Below are 25,936 nucleotides of genomic sequence, written 5' to 3' on the forward strand. Positions count from 1 at the left end.
AAGATTGGCGTATTCATCTTGCAAATATCAAATTCAACAAAGAACATTGGCAGCAGACAAAATTAATATTGTATTAAGCAACCAGCCAAATAAGCACAGTTGGTCTAAATGTCAACAATTCAAAAACAAAACAAAATTTTGACTAGCGTGTTGACTGTTGAGGTTAGAACGTAGAGGCCAAGCAACCATTCAGGCATTTAAGGGCCTGCCTGGGAAAGAAAAGAGAATAACATGACTGCATAAGCTCCAAGTTCTTTAAAAATGGAGGAAGTGAAGTTGCTAGGAACATGGGGCAGTCCATTTAGTTACAGAGTTTTATGGGCACTCAAACACAAGGGAGTGAAGTATGAATACGTGGAAGAGAATGTTTTCAACAAGAGCGAGTTGCTTCTTAGGTCTAATCCAGTTCACAAGAAGATTCCAGTACTGTTTCATGGTGGAAAACCGATTGCAGAATCCATTGTCATTCTTGAATATATAGAGGAGATATGGCCTGAAAACCCCTTGCTTCCACAAGATCCTTATGAAAGGACCCTGTCTCGCTTCTGGATCAAGTTTGGAGAGGATACGGTAATGAAGCATGAAAAATTTTGTGTCAATTCATGGTTTATAGTTTCTTTTGATCATTATTTCCTCATCGACATTTGCTTTCTGTGAAGGCCCCTGCATTCTACAAATTCTTTCATACTGTTGGAGAAGAGCAAGTGAAGGCGACAAAAGAAGCTAGACAACTGCTAAAAATTATAGAAGAGCATGGGCTTGGAGAGAAGAAGTTTTTTGGGGGTGACAAGATTGGATTGACTGATATAGCCTATGGATGGGTAGCTTGTTGGCTTGATGTCTTAGCAGAAGCAGCTGGTGTTCAACTGCTGGAATCTGACAGCTTCCCTCGATTACAGGCATGGGCTGAAAACTTTAAGGAAGTGCCACTGATCAAAGAGAACCTCCCTAACCGTGATAAAATGTTGACTTTTTTCACACTGCGCAGGGAGAAAATTATTGCATCAGCAAACTCTTAGAAGCTAGGACTGTGTTTCTGCAATTCAAAGCCACATATGAACAGTTTCCATCAAGTTTGCTAATGGGGAAAATTCAATACAATCGTCTGAAAAATAAAGCCATGTGGAAGGGAAATCAGCTCCTGTTACCCTCTTCAACATTTCATGGATCTCGTTTTGGCTGTCTTAAAACTCTTATCCAACATCAGTTAGCACATCCCTGGTCAATCTTGGCTGAGAATGAATGACACTGAGGTTCCTCTTGGTTTGGATAGTCAGCAATTGTTTCTTCTCGTGTTGCTCTGTAATTCATCGCCAAAATCTTGCTTTGCGTTTTTATTCTCTTGCTTTGCTGTTAGTTACAATGGTAGATTTTGAGGCTAGTAAAAGACAACACCAATGGAAAATATATATTCACAGAGAAAAGGCATAAGTAAACATACATACAGCTAAGTGTATGGACTTTTCAACGAGGGACTGGCAATATAACTAAGCTTTTCATTATGATATCACAGTTAATAGCACTTTCAAACCCTGATCTGCTTGCAACATAGGCAAGTAAAATCACTTCCTAGGCAGTAAATATTTCCTTCTCTCTAAAATTCAGCATAGTTTCATAAGGCATTGATTAAGAACTATTTTATATGGGGGACTTTCTTTATATTCTCATCACAGGTTCATAATCAACTTATCACATTGGGAAGAGGGAAGGAAAGAAAGGAAGTGGAAGATCACAATGTGTACTTAAAGTAACCAGTTACAACAAAAATAGTGCCTTGGAAAGACTACCAAGTATTTGTAGCATTATATTCGATTCATATTGTTCCCAAACTCATCAATCCACAAGTCCTAAGAGTTTTGAAGTGAACAAATTACCAAACAAGGTTCACATAAGATACATGCGACAACTTCGTGATTTTCATATACAATTTAAACAAAGAGTTATGAAGATATGACCTCTTGAGATTTCAACTAAAAAAATGAAATAGAACTAAATGTTTCTGTTAACAGAGGCAAGAATATGGCAAATCTTGTTATAGCATCCAATTTTTGCTGGGGAATCAGATATGCAAAATGACAGCATGCCTGATGAGCTAGGTCTCCGTATTTTTAACATTAGCTTCTGATAGCAAAGTTTCAAGTTCTCCTTTACGATATAGCTTCACAGTATCTGCATCAGAATAGGAAGCAACAAGAATAATTGAAATCTATTCACCTGAATCTTGAAAAAAATGTGTTTCTGAGTTCTAATAACACAAGTTACTCAAAAAGAAAAAAAAAACAATAAGAAAAAATATAAGTTCATTCCAAGAATCAAATATATATCTGAATTTAAGAGCCAAGGATTAAGGAATTACTAGCTGTCAAAAATTAAGGAAACAATAATGGAATCGAGAGAAAACTGTAAAAGGGCATATCCTACTATTCAGGAAATATTCCAAAGTATAATGTCTTATGTGAGGGTAGAATCAAATTTTGCAGACTCACATAATAGAAGTCAAACATGTTTCAGGTTAGTAATGATGATGTAAGTCTCATCCTAATGAATGCATGATTTATAATAGAAATATGCATGAATACCTGTACAACCACCAATGTGTTTGCCCCCTGAGTGAAGCAGATAGAAATTAGAGCATTAGTTATCATTATACAACCAAGAACATTTCAGAGAGAGAGAGAGAGAGAGAGAGAAGAGAAAAACAAAAAGGGCAAAAGATAGCAAAACAAAAACTGCAGTTTACTGTCAAACTAGAATTACTTAGTATATTACACTCTAAACAAAGTTAGCTACATTTGCACTAGGAAAGCATCAAAGAGTATGCCACAAAGATTTATAAATCTTTCAGTCACTACAACTTCATTCAGTATCACCACCACAAAAAGCCTTTTGCTTTGATATGCGATTGTTTTAGCCAGAACTGCAGCTAAAAAAAAAAAAAAACACAAAAAACGAAAGCCAAATCTATACCCCAAATTTGTTTTCTAATGTGTTTCACTGTATTAGTGTCCCAAAAATTGCAAAAAGATGGAATGAACAGTTAATACACAAGCCAAGTATGCCAAGGTTTTAAATTTTTCCAATTTTTTTTTTTTCAAAATAAAGAAACCACTACCACAAACTAACAACTGCCACAAGAGCATAACACCTCTACCTCTCAGCACGACATTACCAAGTCAACATTGGAAACCTAAAGGCAGCAAGTCCTCAAAGTCACAAGAAGAATTATAGATGGAGAGTAGGTCAACTAAATAGATAAAGAGAGAAACAAAAGAAAAGAAGCTGGACATCGATTATGCAATTTTTATAGACGATCCGATGATTTGTACTAGCAAGCAGCAAAAGTTACATGTCCAAGTTGGTACTTGTTGCTCATGTTGATTTTATAATTATATTAGGATCAATTTTTGTTCTGTTTGTCAACACCAATCTGACAGCAGAGAGTGACACTTCATCCATTTACAAGAAAAGTAAATTCAAAGATAATAAGCCATGGACTGGTAACAATTTAATAAATTTAAATGCAACAAGTCATATAGACTGTTCTACAATTAAAATATGTCTAAATCAGTCAGGTAAATGCTAATATTACAAAAGCACTACTTACCAATAAAAACATTTGGGACAGTATGTTGTCCAGTAAGCCGCTCCAGCACCTTCTGCACTTGGGGCCCTTGGGGACCTGAAAGAAATAAAACTCCTGATTAAATAAGCAATAAATCAAAGGTAACTGACTGCAAAGCCAATTTGGGATATGAAATTTCATACTCAGCTTCTGTTGAATTGGAGAAAGGTAACATATATGGTCAAATTCTTAGGTAGAGAATCTAATCTCTTCATCTTCTGATACAGAGATTTTTTTAGAGACATAATTTCCAACTTTTCAATAACAAAAAGGATAAAATGTTTCCAAGAGAAAGTACGATAGTGATTTGAGATCTTGTGGTGGGTTATGTTGGCATTGACATGATCCCTTTGTTAGGATTTAAAAATTCTAAGACTTAAAAAGCATTAGTAATTAGTAATCTTATTGATTAAATTTTAAAGGTTTCTTACAATAAAAACCCAAAAGTGGTTAAGAATCATGGGATTTCAAAAGTACTTGAATTCTGAATCTTTGAATTGCCAATTTACATGATTTAGACTCATGAGATTTCAAAAATACTTGAATTTCAGAACCTTTAAATTGTCAATTCACATGATTTAAACATTATAATATGAATAAAAAAATGTAGTCTCATTTTCTTACATGAAAACAGAGACGCTGCACAGAGAAAGAACAATAAGCTAGCATAAAGATGTTTCAAAATCAGGTTTCCAGCATTGCCATTATTGATATTGCCTCTAGGCTTAAACGAAAGCTCCATTACTTATCTTATAGTAGTATCAAAACATAAGGCATTGCCTATTGATTGTAAAGAATAACCAGAAGAATAGACGCAAGCTAGATTTTGAGAAAGTTCAGCTAAAGAAAAGTTAAAAGATCAAAGTCTTGGGTTAATAGCCATCACACTTAATAAATCTCCTATCTGTTTCTTTGTATCTGTATAGAGAATAAGGGTTTTCAGAAGTGTATTGAAGATCTACAAGTCGCATATAAATTCATTATATTAACTTTCTTTCAATAGTGAACTTGGCCACCCATCAACTCTCCTTTATTCATTCTTTGTTTAATTTAAGCAGAAAAGATGCCAAAATTTGCACCACATTCCTCATTGCATTCAAGTATCATATATAAGATTATGAAACAATCAACTTGAACATGGCAGAAGAAAAAGGACATACTCACAAGGTCCATCACATTTCAAACACTCAACATCAATTGTATTTGTAGCAGCCGTTTCCATGTATCATAATATTAACACAAATGATATTTCTCAAAACTTTATGGAAATTCAAATTCAACAAGGTATCAAAAATCACTCGTAAACATCATCAAACCAATCCAAGGGATTACCAAAAATAGTATTAATTTCAACAAATTCAAGATATGTAATAGTGAGTAACCAAAATTAAGCAGAAAAACATCCACAACCAAAAGAAAATCCAACTTTATATAAACGCATGATAAAAGGAGCAACAAAGTGAAAGAAAACGAACCCAATTCATCCAATTCAATAACCAAAGGATTCACTCCAAGCCTCTTGAACAATGATTTCACCTCAGCAGAATACCTACACCAAGAACCAAACATAAAAGATATCTATTACAAACCCACTCCATAAAAACAAATCAGTTTAAGAGGAAAAAAATGACAATTTTTGAGAATGATGAGATTTGAACCCACGAGCACCAAGTCTTGGAGTAAACAACAACTGGGTTATCAGCAACTGTCTTCTTCACGTTCTCCTCCAGCCTGGACCCAAATGAGGAAGCCATGCCTCGTACCGACAAGGGTTTGCTTTGCTTCCTAGAGCCATTGATGCCCAAGCTCCAGCTGGCTGATGTTGAAGCCACGTTCCTTTGAAAACGAAGAAATTTGTCGCATGGAAGCTGAGTGAAAGAAGAAGAAGAGAAAGACCCAGGACAGCTCAGCTTTGCCAGATGGGATGTAACTGCCATAGTTCTTATGTTTTTCTTCCTGGTTTTTTTGTTTGTTGAGTTCGGTCTCTTGTTCAAGCAGCAATTTTGTAGTTCTTTCGTAGAACTTTTTCTTCTTGCTCAGACATGTGGGCTGGGTTATGGTTTTGGATGTTTGCTTGTGAATGCAAAAGTTGATTGACCCAATAAGAGAGCTTGGACAAAAGGATTGGGTTCGGATTGGTTTAATACAATTGGGTTTGCTATTCATGTAAGTGACTCGGACCTTAAGCACACTTAGGCTGTTTTTCCTTCTGCAGGCAAAAAATTGCTAGTATAAACTTAGTTTCTTTAAACTAATAAAGTAATAAGGTATTTGTTAGAGTCATGACTAGTGAGTGATATGTTGATTTCCAGTATCTTCTGGTTGTGTTAATTGGTCCAAGATTCAAACAATGGAGACAAAACTAATGACAATATGTAGATAATCTTTTATCAAGAATATCATGACATCCAAATGAGTTTATGCCAATATAAATTTCAAATTAGTATTAGAACTTTATATGTTTACTTTTCATCTCTCTTTCAACTAATGTAGACTAATATAAAGCTAGGAATCAATAGGACTTTATAAAGCTTGTAATGTATGGCTAGGGTCAAGGTATGATAAAGGATATTAATGTGGCTCAAATCACCCTAAACACATAATTATTCTAGAACCTATATATAGAGCTCTATTTTCCTTCTCCTAATACACTTTTTCTACCACATTTGAACTTTTCTTTCATTCAACACATTTTTTTTCTTTCAATTTCACACCCCCAAACTTATTTTCTTTGCATTGTAGGTAGTGGGGTTACTTTGCATATTTTGAACTTTTTTTTTTTTCATCAACATCACCTTTCCACCTTTTTCAACATTTAACTCAATTTATATTTCCTAAAACAATATACATGCTAAGGAGTGAGGGTTGCAAAATTGGAAAATTAATTTTAAAGCTAGGCTCAATTATTATGTAGTTAAACAAAGAAAAGGGAAATTAAGCTCAAAAGGGGTATACTAGGGATAAAGATTTAACAAGGTTGGCTTTTTAGGTTCAAACGGTCCAAAGATGGCCTAAATCATGTCCCTAACTAAGTATTGCCCAGGATTTGGCCTCGAGAGAAAATTAAGCAAATTCTAGAATTCATGACATAATCTAAAATTTAAATCAGTATAAACCTTCTCTAGATATTCAGAATAATTCAAAGTAAAAGATATAGTACTCAAAATTGTGAAAATCACATCCAAACAATGAAACTTAACAAAAGACTTTAGCATGAATCCAAACAAAAACCTTATTCACCAAAAGTTAAAAATTCAAGACAACTAGTTATCATCATTGGATAAAAAAATCATTAAAAAAATTAACACAACTTTACTCTAGATTCCTAAAATTCAAACAAGAAATAAATTCATTTACCAATTAATCCTAAATTATTTATAAATCTAGATAAACATGCAAACAAAATTAAATCTAAAACTTCCACAGGATATTCATCATTACAAAACTAAATTCACCCCCCTCAAACTTAAACTAAACATTGTCCTCAATGTTAGAAAAAATAAAAGAAAGGTAAAGAATACTCCCCTGATGATTGGATGAATTTTTTAGAAGCTCTAATCCTCCTCTTTATTGTTATCATCTTCATTGCCACTTGGATGAATTTTTTTTACTAAAAAAGATAAATAAATAATTAATGTAGAAAAATAAAATAAATAATAACTAAAAATAATTGAAAAGAAAATAAATAAGGAAAAAGGTTTTTTTTTGTTGGGTAATGGTTAAATGGGTAATGGGCAGTCCAAATAAGAAAAAGAAATTGAGTTTAGTTAGTGGGCTGCCCAATGTTTGTAGCTTAATGGAGGGTGGTGGGTAGTGAGCTAGTACAAATGTGGGGGGAATTGGGTTTTGTTAGTGGGCTACCCAATGTTGGCAGCCCAATTGAGGGTGGTGGGTACTTCAGGGCGCCGTGGCCTACCCCATGTGGGAGCTGCGACCCACATCCAAATGGCTTTTTTTTTTTTTTTTATGGAGCAGTGGCTTTGAAATTGGTGAGCTGAGGCTCACGTTGTTGAAAGCTCGCTAAGCCATGGCTTCCCACAGTGGGAGTTGCAGTTTACCACTTTTTTTTTAAATTTATTTTTTTTGAATTTTTTTTTGAATTTTAAATATTAAATTTTTTTTTATGAACCTGCACAAAATAAAAAGTGTTAATAATTTAATAATTAAATAAATAAAATAAAAATAAAATAAAGTAAGTTAGAGTGCTTGGGTTGCCTCCCAAGAAGCACTTCTTTATAGTCACTAGCTTGACTATGATGCCCCCTTCTACACTACTCTATATTGCTCGAGATTTTCTTTATTGACTTTGACTGCTCTGGATTAGGGGTGTGCAAATGGTTAGTTCGATTAGTTCAGTTTTGAATATCTAATAACTGAACTAACCGAACTCCTTTTTACAAATAACCAAAATTGAACTGAACTAACCGAAACCGAACTAATCCAGTTAGTTTGGTTCGATTTCCAAAAATCGAACTTAACAAATTTTTTATTTTTTTGTTTGTATATATTGATTTATACTGTATTTTTTAAATAAATCAATATTACAAAATATTAAAAATGACGTTAAAAAATTATAATAAATAAAATGAATACTTAAATAATTTATATGATATAAACAACAAAAAATAATTTAAGTTTAGGATTTTTTTTCATGTAAAATCTCCATAATACCCTTATTTAGGTTCGATTAGTTTGGTTAGAAATTTTCCTAACCGAAACCGAACCAAAATAATTTTACTAACCGAACTATCCTAACTAAACTAATCAAAAAACCAAACTAATTGAACCGAAAAAACCCAACTCATTTCAATTCGGTTCGATTTATATTTGTTCACCCCTAGCTCCTGTAAGTCCACTATAAATCTCGATAATATCATAAGGATGAATCTTTACCACCTTAAACTTGTTCCCCCAATATGGTTTAAGATTCCATGGCAAAAGATGGAGTCGTGAATCATAAAGTACTACTCACTGTCCAACCACAAAATCAATATAGCTAGAAAGTGGTGGTGGTTTTGTCTCAAGAGTTGGCGCCTGCGTTGTTGAAGGTGGTGGAATAGGCTTACCTTTACCCTCATTAACTGAATCCATTTTATAGGAACAATTTGTATAGGGATATTGAGTTGCATTGAACAAATTAAATACCACTTCCTCCTCTCTAACTCTGAAAGTTATTTTACCATTCTTCATATTAATAATTGCTCCAATTGTAGCTAAGAATGATCTTCCCAAAATAAGAGGAATTTCAACATCATCTTCAATCTTGAGCACAATGAAATCCACCAGAATGTATAAATGCCCAACTTCAAGCAAAACATCCTCTATAATCCCAACTGGGTGCCTGATTGTTTTGTCTGCTAATTGTAAGGTAACTGTAGTAGGTTGTATCTCTTGAAATCCAAGTTTCCTAGCAACAGACAAAGGCATTATTGAAACACTAGCACCTAAATCACATAAAGCTTTAGAAATTTTAAAACTACCAATAGTGCAAGGAATAGAAAAACTCCTTGGATCTTTAAGCTTTGGTGGAAGCTTATTCTGGATTATAGCACTACTGTCACAACCCAAATCCCGGGCCATAACTGGCGCATGGGCTCAATGGGCATAGCCCACTAGGCCCAAGCAAGTATCTTTATGAGATCTTGTTCCTCATTCCATCCATCATCTTTAAAACCATGTGTTGTAATTCTCAACGGTAAATGTTTCAGTAATATTTTGTAGCAACAGAATATTCATATTTATATTATCTCAAAGTATTGTAATTCATTGCCGTCTCATAAGGGCATCATCATCAATCCAACATATACATACTTCATTTATAACATGACTCCTAGTAGTTTACATTACATATACGTGTACAGAGACAAAGACTCTCAACCGTCAGCAGAGTGATTTTAAGTGAATGTACCGTTACTGAGATACCATAGTACCTACCAAGAAGACAAGCATACGTGGACACTCAATCTAGGTCCCAACTGCCTCCGAATATGAAAACATGAAGTTTTAAAAACGTGAGTATAAACTTAGTGAGTGAATATAAGAAGGGAACAAGCAACGATATGGAATGTTTTAGAAAACATGATGCATTTACGATAAAACCATGCAATTTAGTCTAAGTTTTGGGTAAAACCCCTCATTTCAAACTTTGAATGTTTAATCCCTTAATGTTACAAGAATCATGAGGCACCATAAAGTTGAATAGAATGAAAATTTCAGCAATGACCAAGCAAGACAACAAATAGAGGATTTTCGCGCTGTAACGAAAAGGCATTCTTAGTTTGCCTATGCTTTGGTTCTTCAAGCATATCTCCCACTAAAGAAATCCAATTAACATGATTTTTAGACCATTAGAAAGCTAAAAGACTGGGCTACAACTTTGATGTTTACTACTTTGCCTAGTTCTGAGAGGAATGTGGTCAAAATCATTGTCAAATTGAAAGCACTGCAAAAGGATTTTGGAACTACCCAAGAGTTTCTCGCTACAGCGAGAAGCTTCAGCAAATTTCTCGCTGCAGTGAGAATTAGGCCAGTGCAACCCCCTTCAACCAGAGAGTTTCTCAGTGCCTCGAGAAACAGAGCAATTGAGTTAAAATGGGTCTTGTTATATCGAAAGGCATTTTCTTTTTGAAAAGAAAAGCAATTTGGGAGCAATTAACAATTTCAACACATAACACAATCACAATTAGTTTCATAAACTTTCTATAACATATATATATGTATATACATACATCATCATGCATACCATCCCGCCACACTCAGCTCATGTACACTCCCTACACGCATAAGGCAATATCATCATCATCATGTGCATTCCCTACTCGCACATTTCCATATAATCATCATGTGCACTCCCTACTCTCACATTTCAATATCATCACATGCACTCCCACCCACATCATTACCGGCTTATGCTCTCCCACACCACACACGCACGGTCATATTTATTACACGATATTAACTATCTATCAAGGCACGACACATATATATGTATACCAACGAAATAAAGGAGTACGTGGACTCATCACAGTCACATTTCACAATGCAAAACGTTTCATTAAAAGCTTGTTCCCATATACATTTTAAATAAAAAGACAATTAAAACCTTTCAAGTAATTCATTCAAACATTTACACATTTACCCCAAAACATTTTAATGCAAGTTCACTCACCGATATTTGTTGAATCTTAGATCGACTCTAACTTTCACTAATGTTCCAAATGGAGATGTGGGGTCTTGTTGAAACCTATCACACACAATAACATCACAAATCAACTCAATTCACATAACCATAATTCTAAAACGTATCTCCTAATTCATGTTCTGCTAGTTATTCCTAACTAGCTTCCAATTGCCATTAAGTGGCTATTTACTTTCTCTATTCTAATCACACTAAAGATGAATAAATAACCTCAACTACAAAACATTCATAAATCTAATCATTAGCCATTCTCAACACTTAAAAATCAACTCTACTTCACTACTCACCTTGGTAGCTTTATAATTGAATCCCTTTCCAAAAATTTTCAAGCTATTATAGAAGCTCCCTCTTTTTTTCTCTAAAACACCTAGCTAGTGAGAGAAAATATGAAAGTAAGACTTTTTAAGGGTTTTAAAGTGAGAGAGTGAAAGATCATAAAAGGTTCTATGAAAAAGTGCACAAAAGCATGAAAATTAGAGTTAGCTTGAGAGAAGTTATGGAGGTTTCAAAACAAGCTTCCATGGAGGATGAAAGAAACATGAGATGGGAAGAAGAAGAAGAAGAAGCTACTGAAAAAATGAGAAAAAGCTGCTGAAAAATGATATTTATAGCTAAAGCTTATCCAAACTCCACTAAAATTATGAAAATGCCCTTAAGAAGTTGGCTTTGTCTTCTTTCAATCCTTTGTGAAATCTTTATACTCTTTTGACACCGAGACAAAGTCCATAATAGTCTAGAAATACTCGAGTTCATGAAAACTTAAAAATTTTGACCTAAGATGAAAAATGACCATTTTACCCTTACCTCGAAAATCATCATTATTTCTATTCTTTTCGTCATTTTATCCTTATTTTCATAATTCATTTATGCCTTAGGCCTACTTAGGCCTTAATAAAGTTTGAAAGCAAACTTCTAGGGGCTCACTAAAGAAATAACGAAATTACCCCTAGTCCGTGATATCGTGTCTATTTCTAGCTACGAGTCTATAAAGATCAAGGTCTCACATTCTCCCCCACTAAAAGAAATTTGGTCCCTAAATTTAAATCGAACTATAAGGTAGCATACCTTTATGTATTAAAGAGGTGCGGATACTTGTTTGCAACTCCTCTTCAGCCTCCCCCATTACCTTTTCACTAGTGTGGTTTTGCCATAATGCTTTCATTGAGGCTACATCCTTTGAGCGGAACTTTTGACTTGTCTATCAAGAATAGCAACTGGTTACTCCTCATATGTTGAATCATTATTAACAAAGTTAAGTTTCATCTTCTGAATCAATTCCTCCAATTACTCGCATTAGGGTACTATCATCGTTTATTCTCCATTCGTGGCACTAGTGCTTCGTGGAAGTCTAATTTAACTATGATATAACACTTCCTTAATCCTTACATCTTAATCATAGTAATCCATTGGTATGGCTCAACCACGACAGAGATTCCAATTCCTTAATATCCTTTCTTTCTCTTTTGCTCCTGAATTCTCCTTTATTCACATAGCTCAATTTCTAATGGTAACTCTCATCATCGTGTCATCTATACAACTTATTAAACATGTCGAATTCGAAACTCGAATTGCTATAAATAATTCTTCACTTTAATTAATCACATAATCATCTCCATATATATATATATATATGTATGTACATACACATTTAAGAATCATCATCCATTACTACATGTAGAAACCCTCGTCAATTACTTTGAAGTAAATTTCCTCTATTCATTTCAATCCATAACCTAGGTTCATCATCATATTCTCGTAGCTCATGCTTACTTTTTTACTTTTCCATTTCATTCCCATAGGTCAAGTTTAATCCATGAATATTAGGGTATAATCAACTCCAGATTACCCCTTCGAATGTTTAAATCACCATTTACTTTACATCCTACCATAAATTGGTTCTTATGTAATCTACATAGATTCTCATTGTGCCTATGCATAACTTCACATAATTTACATGCTTATACTCTTTTCTTATCATTTCTAATAAGATGTGTAAGCTTCATCCTACCGCTCATCCTTGCGCCACATTGTCATAAACATGTCACAATCACTAATTATCATTTTCATCAAGTTACCCTCCAGTATCCATGTATGCCTTACTATTTTGTTGATCTTTCAAATTTATCTTTACTTGATCATTACATTTATGCTATACCATAATCCTTAAAAGTCTTTTTTACTTCTTAATTGTCTTTCGTACTTCCAACATATATGTTATATTCTTAGGTCATCTCGACATTACTTAGTCCCAATTCATATTCTTGTATCCTGACTTTAAATCATGGCTTATTACCAAAATCTTTACTCGTACATGCTTACTTGAAATATCAAATCATCATTTCTTTCCTAAGTAGATCTCTACGAATCCCATTGTGTACTGCTATTTCCTCACCAAGGGTAATATCGATTAACTAGAGCATATCGACAATATTCACTAAGCATTTAAAGCATAGTTCAATCCTTGCTTGCCCTTATCAGGTACTCTACTTTGATAATTACTCAAAATGAAATAACACATGTGAGGGAAACACCTTTTTTTTTACCATTGTATACTCTGCCTCCATAAGCGTATCGAGACCGTAACATTATCGGGCCTACATAATGGCAAGATAATCATTGCCTCAAACCAACATTTCCAATCATTCTTAGACTTGCAACGTACCTTTGTACTACATGACATATCAATCGCGAACATCAACATTACTATATAACTATTAGCTCCTTGAGCTTTAATGTTTTCACATTGTGAGAACCCCTTCAAATTATCTCACCAAAGTGTTCACAAAGTGGATACAAGCCCATAACTTATGGTTCATTGCCCAAAGCAGTGAACACTATCCCATCATTAAAGTTTTACTCTTATCTACCAATGATAGCTCCCTTGCACATTTACCCATACATTGCTTGGTTGCTCACGAGCCTCTCATGGCCATGCCATTTCGATCTTTTATGGTAAGTTAACTAATATATTCTCTTATGCTTTTCAATACACTTCCGAAACACTTAAACACATCCTTTGGTGGAATTCAGTTGAGGACTTAAACAATCAAAAGCTTACCTTCAAAACCACTCATAACTTTAACAATCTAATGTATCTTCAATGACATTCCACCTCATCAGTTCCAACAGACATTATTTTCAAATCTCCCAAGGCTTCCTTGTCCTTAATTCGGACCACACAACTATCTTAGTATATTTGCATTGATTATTCTTAAGCTTCTTATGTTCATCATAGCAACATCCATATTTCTCCCATTATTTACCTTACTTTTCATTCACTCTTTCCTTAGCCTTTAACAAGGCTTAATCTCTTGTCTCATTTACCTACATGTTAATATATAAGGCAATAAAGAAACTTTCCAATTCATTCATATAAATGCTTTTCCAAAACCTTAAAACTCCAATTAACAAAGCTTAACATCAAGTCCAAATGACCATAATTTAGCTCGTAAGTTCAGCTTCATGCCCCTCGCATTTTATTCATACGTCCTAGACATGAGGTGCTCCTAGCACTGTGGCGTGGTGGTTGCTGGGGTTTACTTAATCAATGCTATTTGTCTACATTTAAGGTTATTACATTGATCATCCTTGACTGTTTGGTTTTCTTCCAAGCTTATGTCAAAATTTCCATAGCCATTTATATTCCCGCAGGTTTATCACATATAATAGGCCAAGCCAATATTTTCAAATTCATCTCATCCCTTAACACTTGTCACCAATCAATAAATCCCACCTTAGGACATCTTTCCATATTGTATAATGAATTCACTGTGTACGTATAACACCACACACATAATTATTCACTACTTCTAGTGTTCCACAATTCCTTAGTATTCGTAACTAGTTGTCTTTCTTATCTTATAACTGAAATAGTTTAGCCACTTTAACTTAGTATCATCATGAATTTTGTCTATCTTGATCATTCTACTTATGCTCACATCATTACTTCAAAATTCTAGAATTTAGTCTTCCCCCATTTTCATAATTATTTTCAATAGCATATATTATGTCAATTTAGTATCTTATAATACCACCTATGCAACCCATCAAGCATATTGTGTTCAAATCTCAAATCGCTAAGAACAATTCTATGTTGCCACCAGTGACATGAGTAACTCCACATATACATATACATATCCATTTAAATGTCAACATCCATTATCATGTGTAAGAACCCCTTTCTTACTTTCCTCAATTTCGACATGTTTACTCCACATTTCACCTTTTTGTGGTATGCCAAGATCATCCTTTAGGCATATTCCACTACTAACAATCGTATACCTTTACCATAACATTTTAATGCAACTTGATTAGACAATTGTTTCCAAATAACTCTTAAATACCTAAACATCAAGTTGTACACCACTTAGTGTTAAGAACTTAACTCTACTCACCAATCCTTAACCAATGACAGTTATAAAGTGAATGATTTACTTAACTATTGCATTTAGCCATTGTGGCTATAAAATTAAAATTTCTTAAACTTAGGATGTAGAAACTCCCTCTTAGAACTTATCCAAAAATTGATAATTCCTAAATCCTTTACCTTTATGGAGATCACATTTGGAATTGATCATTTTTATCATAGATTGCATACTCAACCCAATAGACTTTTAAATTGATCATTAAAGCAATTCGTATATCAAACTCAAATATAGAACTCCATATGTCATTTAGACTAGATTCGACATCTCTCAATCATTTAACTTCAAGCTATCAAATCCATAACTAGTCCTTTAATCCTTTGACCTCATGCACAACATAACAAAGTTCATGCTCCTCCTCAGAGAAAATTTGTTTACCAACCTTTCACTTGATGACCACACATCAATTATAATAGTCACTGAATTTCACCCTTAAGGTAATTCATGTACTTATAACTATAAACCATAATAGTTCAAATTGAACCTTGGGATCTTGCAATTACTTAATTGAAATCAAAACCAGCTCCATCTAAGCTGCTATGCACATAGTCGACACTTATACGCTTACAAAATATTTCAAAAGCCTAAACCATTTCTATAACGACATAACAAGCTCATTTAACATAGTGCACTTACCTTCGTGCACATAAACATCAATTTACACCTTCCTCAATACTTAGATCTATAACTTCCAAGTAAATTACAACCATCACTATTCCTTCCAGTCAAAGTGCTTCCCTTATTACCATTATCGTACGTGTTCCTTTATATTGACCTCAATAATGATCCAATGTCATCCAATTTCTTCCCATTGACAATTATGGGCTTAAATTATAACTCCACTGAATGAATAAGTCATTAAGGACCTATTAGTCCAGCTCCAATTTCCTCCATCTTTAATGGGAGGGATTTGTTATTACATTAACCTTTCATTAGGAGTATTTGCTTAAAATCTTTCCAACAACAGCTCGTGTCTCGGGTGGCATCTCAAACCCAGACAACAGCACCACTTGTGATCTTTATATAATGTTAGAAAGAGGGTAGGTTACTAGGAATAAGAGTTCATATAGCCTCTTGTCTATAACTTATGTTGCAGTCACAACCCATAAACAAGACTCTACATTAACTTCGATAACTCCGCTGACTGACACGAGGATCCCTAGGACTCGACTAAACCTAGAGCTCTGATACCACCTTTGTCACAGCCTAAATCTCAGGCCATGACCGGCGCATGGGCTCAATGGGCATAGCCCACTAGGCCCAAGCAAGCCTTTTTATGAGATCTTGTTCCTCATTCCATCCATCATCTTTAAAACCATGTGTTGTAACTCTTAACGGTAAATGTTTCAGTAATATTTTGTAGCAACCGAATATTCATATTTGTATTATCTCAAAGTACTATAATTCATTGCCGTCTCATAAAGGCATCATCATCAATCCAACATATACATACTTCATTTATAATATGACTTCTATAGTTTACATTACATATACGTGTATAGAGACAAAGACTCTTAACCATCAACGGAGTGACTTTAAGTGAAGGTACCGCTATTGAGATGCCATAGTACCTACCAAAAAGATGAGCATACGTGGACACTCAATCATGATGCACCATAAAGTTGAATAGAATGAAAATTTCAGCAATGACCAAGCAAGACAACAAATAGAGGATTTTTGCGCTGCAACGAAAAGGCATTCTTAGTTTGCCTATGCTTTGGTTCTTCAAGCATATCTCCCACTAAAGAAATCCAATTGACATGAGTTTTGACCATTAGAAAGCTAAGAGACTGGGCTACAACTTTGATGTTGACTACTTTACCCAGTTTTGAGAGGAATGTGGTCAAAATCATTGTCAAATTGAAAGCATTGCACTAGAATTTTGGAACTACTCGAGAGTTTCTCGCTGCAGCGAGAATCAAGCCAGTGCAACCCCCCTCCAACCCAAGAGTTTCTTGCTGCAGCGAAAATGAATCTCGCTGTAGTGAGAAATAGAGAAATTGAGTTAAAAAGGGTCTTGTTATATCAAAAGCCATATTCTTGTTGAAATGAAAAGCAATTTGGGAGCAATTAACATTGCCAACACACAACACAATCACAATTAGTTTCATAAACTTTCTATAACATATATATATATATATATATATGTATATACATACATCATCATGCATACCATCCTGCCACACTCAGCTCATGTGCACTCCCTACACATACAAGGCAATATCATCATCATCATGTGCACTCCTTACTCGCACATTTCAATATCATCATCATGTGCACTCCCTACTCGTACATTTCAATATCATCACATGCACTCCCGCCCACATCATTATCAGCATGTGCTCTCCCACACCACACACTCATGGACATATTTATTACACGATATTATCTATTTATCAAGGTACAACACATATATATGTATACCAATGAAATAAAGGAGTACGTGGACTCACAGTCACATTTCATAATGCAAAACGTTTCATTAACAGCTTGTTCCAGTATACATTTTAAATAAAAAGACAATTAAAACCTTTCAAGTAATTCACTCAAACATTTACACATTTACCCCAAAACATTTTAATGCAAGTTCACTCACCGGTATTTATTGAATCTTAGATCGACTCTAACTTTCACTAATGCTCCAAATGGAGATGTGGGGTCTCGTTGGAACCTATCACACACAATAGCATCACAAATAAACTCAATTCACAAAACCATAATTCTAAAAACTATCTTCTAATTCATGTTCTACTAGTTTTTCCTAACTAGCTTTCAATTGCCATTAAATGGCTATTTACTTTCTCTATTCTAATCACACTAAATATGAATAAATAACCTCAACTACAAAACATTCATAAATATAATCACTAGCCATTCTCAACACTTAAAAATCAACTCTACATCACTACTCACCTTGGTAGCTTTATAATTGAATCCCTTTCCAAAAATTTTCAAGCTATTATAGAAGCTCCCTCTTTGTCTCTCTAAAACACCTAACTAGTGAGAGGAAGTATGAAAGTAAGACTTTTTAAGGGTTTTAAAGTGAGAGAGTGAAAGAGCACAAAAGGTTCTATGAAAAAGTGCACAAAAGCATGAAAATTGGAGTTAGCTTGAGAGAAGTTATGGAGGTTTCAAAACAACCTTCCATGGAGGATGAAAGAAACGTGAGATGGGAGGAAGAAGAAAAAGAAGCTGCTGGAAAAATGAGAAGAAGCTGCTGGAAAATGATATTTATAGCTAAAGCTTATCCAAACTCCACTGAAATTACGAAAATGCCCTTAAGAAGTTGGCTTTATCTTCCTCCAATCCTTTGTGAAATCTTTATACTCTTTTGACACTAAGACAAAGTCCATAATAGTCTAGAAATACTCAAGTTCCTGAAAACTTAAAAATTTCCACCCGAGATGAAAAATGACCATTTTACCTTTACCTAAAAAATCATCATTATTTCTATTTCCTTCGTCATTTATCCTTATTTTCATCATTCATTTATGCCTTAGGCCTTAATAATGTTTGGAAGCATTCTTCTAGGGGCTCACTAAAGAAATGACAAAATTACCCCTAACCCGTTATATCGCATCTACTTTTAGCTACGAGTCTATAAAGATCAAGGTCTCACAACTATACTCTTTAGTAAGTGCAACTGTCTCAAACTCTTCTAATTTTTTGTTTTTGGTTAGGATGTCTTTCAAGAATTTAAAATAACTTGGCATTTGTTCTAAAGCTTCAGCAAAAGGAATATTAATGTGTAGTTTTTTAAATACCTCAAGAAATCTCTGGAATTATTTGTCAAGTTTTTGCTTTTGAAAATGTTGAGGAAAAGGTGTCGGAGGTGTGGGAGCAATTTTTAATTGTGATTTTTCTTTTGAATCTTCAGCAGATTTTTCAACTACGATATCTTTTTTAGCATATTTTTTAATTTCTTTTTCATCAAATTGAATTGAAATTTCAAGATTTAATGCTTGATTACTTACCTCTTTTCCATTACGGAAAGTGATTGCCATACAATGTTCCTTACCTTCTCTTCTTGGGTTGGGTTCAGTATCACTTGGTAAAGTACAATGAGGTCTAGTATTTAAAGCACTGGCAAGTTGACCTACTTGTATTTCAAGATTTCTAGTTGAAGCTACTTGATTTTGAATGGAGGCATCAGTCCTTATCATAAATGCATCAGTCTTTGTTATGAATGCATCAGCCTTTGTCATGAATTGCATGAACATATCCTCTCTTGAAGGCTTTTTCTCTGGCATAAGGGCTCTAGATGGAAATCTAGGGGGAAAGTTTGACTTGGCTGTTGATGAAGACCCTTGTTATTCCATGAGAAATTAGGATGATTCCTCCAATCGAGATTATAAGTATTGGAATAGGGATTGTTCTATTGCCTATTTCCAACAAATTGACAAGACTCAAAATAGATGGGACAATTGTCATTGCAATGTTCTTCCCCACAAAATTCATATGTCATAAAGGAGTTCTGAACAACATTAACAATCAGTTTATTTATTTTCTTTGCAAGAAAGGCCAATTGTGTAGAGACAGTGTTTATCACATCTAATTCATGAATTTTAGTAATTTTTCTTGTACCCAATCTTTCAGATGGCCATTAATAATTATTAGGAGCTATCTGTTTGAGCAAATCATAAGCCTCATCAATGGATTTACTCATAAGTGCACCCCTAGCGGCAGCATCAATGGTAGTTCTAAAAGGTCCCAGCAAACCATTATAAAAAGTCTGAACTTGCAGCCACTTAGGTAATCCATGGTGAGAACATTTCTCATTCAATCCTTATACCTTTCCCAAGCCTCATATAGTGATTCAGAATCAAATTGCATGAAAGAAGTGATATCATTCTGCATTTTGCTGACTTTGCAGGTGGGAAGAATTTGCCTAAGAATTTTTGAGCCAAATCATCCCAAGTATTAATGTAACCAGCAAGAAGTGAATTTAACAAACTCTATGCTTTATCTCTCAATGAAAAAGGGAAAAGCCTTAATCTTATGGCATTATCAGTAACACCATTAGCTTTGAATGTATCGCAGATTTCCAGAAATTTTGTAATATGAGCATTCGAATCATCATTAGACAAACCCCCAAACTAAACAGCAGTTTGAATCATCTGAATGATTGATGGCTTAATTTCAAAAATGTTGGCTTGAATAAGAGGTCTTTGGATACTAGAGTGGAGATTTTGTAGTTGTGGGACTGCATAATCCCTCAAAGGCTTGGTCTCTTCCTCTTGTTGCTAGGCCATTGTTTTACTTGAAGCAGAAACTTTTTGATTTTTCCTCCAAAGTTTTCAAAAAGTTTTTTCGATTTCTAGATCAAAAGGAACAATTTTCAAATTTTGGGCTCTTCTCATATAATGACCAAAAGTACCTAAAAAAAAAATTAAAGAAAAGAAAAGTCTAGATTAAAATTAAGAATGCTTGGTATTAATATTAACAAAAAAGAATTAAAAATCAATTCTCCGGCAACGGCGCCAAAAACTTGTTGTTGATTTTTCACGAAAGTGCACGTATCGTTGACAAGTAATATAGTAATGAAGTAGAGTATCGTTCCCATAGATAATTGTTTAATTCTTACTGTTAACTACTAAAATTATAACACCTTAATTTTATCCAAACAATTAAAATAAAAAAATTAAAACTAATACACTAAAATTAAAATTAAATAGTAAATAAAACTCACTTAGCTACCAGACCTAAGATTATAATATCCCTCAATACTTCATCTGATTATTGGCTCTCTCTTTTAACTCAGTTTAATGGATCAAGTTGCTAACCTAAAGTCCTAAATTACTTACAAGTCTTTGTCGAGTTTTTTTATAAAAATACATTTCCCAATTAATTTGCCACATGTCTATGCAAATTATATTGAAGAAAGATTCATTAAGTTTGTGCTCTAATTTTGGCTATGTATGGCTTATAAGTGTATGTCTACTTTCACGATCCGGTACTCTCTTCGAGCCCGTGACAACCGCCGTGTTATTCCGATAGACATTCATTACCCAGAATGCCAACCGAAACCCCGCAAGGCTTTAATATCAGTTTTTGCACCTTCCCTGTGAGCAACAGTTATTAAGTATCATGTTTTGAGAGATTATAAACTATTTTCAAATCAAAACAATAGAAAAATAATTTTTCGCTCACAGGGGCATTTTGATCATTTTTTCTCGAAAGTCTCGAAACCAGCTAAAAATGTAGTATGCAGTGGAAAACACATATTTCATAATAAAAAAAAAGTTTAGATGTCTAAAACATTCATTTAAAGTTAAACTATAACTATTTGAATATAATAAAAATATTTAATAAAATATTCTATTTTCTTATAAAATAATATTTATAGAGTTCCCGGTAAATAATTTTTGTAACGTAAAAGCTAAATAAATTCATACATACTGTAATACAGATAACCAAAGTATAAAATTTAATTTACAGTGACACGTGAGCCCACGAACGACCAAAAATATCAAAAGCGGTAAACCTATAGTTTTTGAGGATGCAAGTCCAATTGTAGCCCTCAACAAAGTGAGCTATCTACCGACTATCCTAAGCCTGAAATGGGTGGAAAGGAGGGTGGTGAGATTATATAATCCCAGTGAGTAAACAAATACCATCTAAAATATCTAAAGTTGAGTAAATAGAGACAGATAAAATAGTTTAACATACTGTAATTCATCACTTTTCAACTCATTTCAACCAAATAAAATAAATTCATATAAATTGAGTAATCAACATGGCTTATGAATTTCTTAAAAGCTTTGGCTCGTGCCAAAATCATTCTTATACTCAGTTATCAGGAATACCTTGGCCGAGGGCTATCTCAACCGAGTCCGCCAATGCTGATAAAAAGTTATGTACGCATAAATCATGTTTTTATTTTGAAAACATAGCCGTTCCTTGGAGTTGGCTGAGTTCACCCTCACGTGGTGGCTTTGCGTGAAGTGAAACTCTAAAGTTATACCTCAGGAGTTACCCTACTTGCCTCTCCAACCGAGGTAAAATATAATGAGATTCCGTGGCCCTTTAATAGGCTAGTCCACAGAAAACCCGGCCACTGCAGCAAGTTAAACCCATCATACAATAAAATTTAACAGCATGACATGGGAATTATTTTATTTTGTTTTATATTACAGCCTTTCAAGGCAAATCAACAATTTATACATTTCCAACACATTTATCAAATCAACCATTCATGCCAATATTGCCATAAGCCAATCAATTAGAATCATGAATTTACAATACATCAAATGGTCTCCAATTACTCTATTTTCAAAGCCATCATTCAATTTCAAGACAATTTATAAAATCATTTCATTTAAACACATTTTGTTTATAAAACATAAAGATTTACCATTTAAACTCATTTTTCATAAAATACAAAATTGGATAAAAACCACTTTAGATAATTAAGATGATAGTAAGGTTACTCACTATTTCGGGAGTCGAATTCCAAGTACTCCGATTCTTGATCCACGAGTACTATCTCTTTACTTTTGCCAGAATGCTCACCACCTAGACATAATGCACAATAAGCCATTTACTACATTTGTGCTAAATTGTTATAAAACCAATTCAAGCTCTATACTAATGCATGAAATGGGATGCAAATTGTTCAGATTATCGTCTAAACACGATGCTCTACACAAATTCAATTGTGTACCTAAATAAAACGGTATTGGCCTAATTCGATCTATCACTCGATTAATTGGCCAATATGTCCAATTTAACTCCAAATAATTCCATTTTCTTCCAATTCTCCAAATCATCAAACACAAATTAAATAACTTGAAATATGGCAAAATCATCCTCACATTTTCTCTTGGAAAATTTGGCCATGGTGGGTCCATCAATACTATGATTTTTCCTACTTGATTTTCACACCATAAATCACTAATTCCTAACCAAATCACTTGAAATAAAATCAAAATCATCATCAATACTCCACATGGAGAATTCGGCCAATGATGGGTGATGGGAGAACATGAATTTTTCTTGCTTGATTTTCATTCTACACATCACCAATAAACTAAAAACACTAAAATACATTGAAATCTAACCAAATCAAGCATCAAAACCTCTCTCTAAGTGTTCAGCCAGCAAGATACCCATCATGAAATCATGTGATTCAAACATGGAAAATGCAAAAGAATGCATGGGAAAGGTAGATCACAAGTCAAAATCAAGAAATTTTACCTTTGATTGCTTGATTACTTGAAATCCACCAATTTTCTCTTGAATTTTCACCCTAGGGTTCTTGTTCTTTCTTTTCTTCCTTTGTTCTTGCTTTGGCCGGCCATATGAAGAGAAATGGGCTGATTTTGTGCTAATTTATAAGGAAAATAATAAATGGATGAAAATTTGACACATGTCACCATTCCATTGGTCCATGTGTCATACTTACCCATTAAGCAATCTCTCTCCACCACTTAAATTTTCTCAATTAGCCATGATAATATTGGGTAAAATCCATGTGCTGGACAAGTGTTGGGTGATGTAAAATTACAATTTTACCCTTGGGTGGCAAAATGACTATTTTATCCCTATGCTCGAAAAAATGCCGAAATTAAAATTCTTCACTTCTCAAACTCAAATTATGTTCTAAATAGTTAATCTTGATCAAAAACTTCTTCCAACATTCCAATTTTAACCTTGGGTGGCAAAATGACCATTTTACCCCTAGGTTATGAAAATTTCAATTTGACTCCAAATTGGTCCTCGAACTCCGAATCACCATTTTAAATCATTCTGGGAATTTAAAATTCTCAATTTCATCTTAAAATCTCTATTCGGACTAGTTCAAGGCTTAATTCAACTTAATTGTACCATTTGGTACAATATCGTCTTTTAACGATTTTCAAGGTACCCAAGTAAGCAAACATGCATTCTTATGTAGGAATGGCATAATAAATATATTGTAGAGCCGGGCTTGACATCTACCCTATATGCAAATCAAACCACTTAATCAACTAAGCGTATTCGATCATACGCTATTTTATTCAAGGTCTACCTAAATCTCCTTCGTCAAGGTTTAACCTAGGTTTCCAATTCAATCTAATTGGTGATCAGGCAATTAGAAGCATTAAGAACAGAATAAAATAAACAACTTAAATCTATCAAATATAAGTAAAAGAGAGATAAATAATTCAGACTATATATTGAGTTCAATCATAATATTAGATTAAAAACTTAGTTCCCCATCAAGTCACACATCATCATTGAATAAAATCTAAACATTAAAAGCACAACCAAGAAAATAAGAGAATAAAAGAAAATATAGAAAAACTCAAGAATTGTGTTCTTGATCTCCAAATCTCCTTTAATCCTGCAAATTCTTTTTAGTTTCAATGACTATGTGGCTTGACTCTTCGATGTCAATCTGGTGTTTTCTTCATTCCCCCTCAAGTCCTTCGAAGGGTTATTTTTATAGGTTTTGAAGTTAGACCAAGTTAGGTGAAGAAAGAAGTCAATTTCAGCTAGGATTTCCTTATCAGACTATATAAGTAGCAGCGTTGCCCAATTAATTAACAGAAATCGTAATTGCACTAGGACTACTGCAGTATGTCAATTTCAAGAAGATTTTTGACCATATTCCAGACCAAACATGGTAAAGTAGTAAACATCAAAGTTGTATATTTTTCTCTTATCTTTTCAATGGTCTAAGAATTGCTTCATTTAGAGCTCTATAGAGAAAGTTATGGCCAAAATACCAAAACATATGTAGTGCAAGTCTGCACTTCAAAATTGCCTTCTTTCTTTTACTAAAATTCTTCTTTCAAACATCTACAAAAGCACAATAAATCAATAACAACCTATCTTAACCACATTAACACAAAATTAAGCATAAAATTAACTAAGATTAGATTGACTCTGTCAAGCCCAGCTCTATAATATACTTGCCATGTCATTCATGTACTTGATAGCATGTCTGCATACTTGGATGCCTAGGAAAATTGTTAAAAGTCGGTATCATACCTAGTGGTACAATTAAGTTTATTAAAGCCTCAAACTAGTCCAAATAGAGATTTTAGGATGTATTTGCGAGTTATTGAACCTTAAAATGTCTTAATATGGTGATTTGAGTCTAATCGGGAATTTTTATAATGTAGGGGTAAAATGGTCATTTTACCACTCGAGGGTAAAATTGGAATGTTGGACAAGATTTTTGACCAAGTTTGACTAATTAGAGCATAATTTGAATTTGAGAAGTGAAAAATTTCAATTTTGACATTTTTTCGAGCATAAGGGCAAATCGATCATTCCACGTGCCCATGAGGACGTAATTGAAATTTTTTAAATTTTACACCACCATGACACTTGTCAAGCCCATGAATTTCACCTATTATCAATTTATACTTTGGATAATTATGGGATTATATGTGGTGGTAAGAGAATGCTTAATTATTAAGTTTTAACCATGAACCAATCGAGTGGCGACACGTGTCAAGTTTTAATTTTTTTATAATTTCCTTTATAAACCAGCATAAACCTTTCCTAATTCACTCTTCATTGTCGTGAAAGCCAAACAACAAAGGGGGAAAGAGTAGAAAAACCCTAAGGAGGAAAAATTCAAAAGAAATTCATTAGATTTTAGAAAAAAGAAGCGATTGAAGGTAAGATTTCGTGATCTAACTTAAGATCTATCTTACCCATGCTTTCTTTTTCATTTTCTATGGTTGAAACTCAAGTTTT

The 25,936-nt window shown here is 33.8% G+C and overlaps 3 protein-coding genes and 1 non-coding gene across 6 annotated transcripts; 2 read left to right on the forward strand and 2 right to left on the reverse strand.

Annotated features, from left to right (window-relative positions):
• Positions 1-110: 110 nt before the first annotated feature.
• On the forward strand, positions 111-1,337 carry LOC18613012 (putative glutathione S-transferase). Its single transcript, XM_007050022.3, has 2 exons — positions 111-570; positions 660-1,337. The coding sequence occupies exons 1-2, from the start codon at positions 262-264 to the stop codon at positions 1,017-1,019; spliced, it is 669 nt and encodes a 222-aa protein (XP_007050084.3). The 5' UTR covers positions 111-261; the 3' UTR covers positions 1,020-1,337.
• Positions 1,016-5,636, reverse strand: GRXC5 (Glutaredoxin family protein). Of its 3 annotated transcripts, none has more exons than XM_088804810.1 (5): positions 5,285-5,636; positions 5,098-5,171; positions 3,605-3,679; positions 2,580-2,606; positions 1,016-1,350 (listed from the first exon to the last, which is right to left on the reverse strand). In XM_088804810.1, the coding sequence occupies exons 1-5, from the start codon at positions 5,557-5,559 to the stop codon at positions 1,274-1,276; spliced, it is 528 nt and encodes a 175-aa protein (XP_088660936.1). In that variant the 5' UTR covers positions 5,560-5,636; the 3' UTR covers positions 1,016-1,273. The 3 variants fall into 3 exon arrangements, with proteins under 3 accessions (XP_088660936.1, XP_007050085.1, XP_007050087.1); XM_007050023.3 differs by lacking the exon at positions 1,016-1,350 and adding an exon at positions 1,771-2,169 and having other exon boundaries at positions 5,285-5,634; XM_007050025.3 differs by lacking the exons at positions 1,016-1,350; positions 2,580-2,606 and adding an exon at positions 1,771-2,169 and having other exon boundaries at positions 5,285-5,635.
• A 2,954-nt stretch (positions 5,637-8,590) lies between these two features.
• On the reverse strand, positions 8,591-9,049 carry LOC148764721 (uncharacterized). The gene has a single exon (XM_088809193.1). The coding sequence runs from the start codon at positions 9,047-9,049 to the stop codon at positions 8,591-8,593; it is 459 nt and encodes a 152-aa protein (XP_088665319.1).
• Positions 9,050-19,998: 10,949 nt separating this feature from the next.
• On the forward strand, positions 19,999-20,103 carry LOC148764722 (small nucleolar RNA R71). Its single transcript, XR_016024317.1, has one exon. It is a non-coding gene; the product is annotated as a small nucleolar RNA R71 (small nucleolar RNA).
• Positions 20,104-25,936: the final 5,833 nt, after the last annotated feature.

This window comes from Theobroma cacao, chromosome 1 (assembly GCF_053813885.1).
Source record: "Theobroma cacao isolate CCN51 chromosome 1, ASM5381388v1, whole genome shotgun sequence".
NCBI lineage: Eukaryota > Viridiplantae > Streptophyta > Magnoliopsida > Malvales > Malvaceae > Theobroma > Theobroma cacao.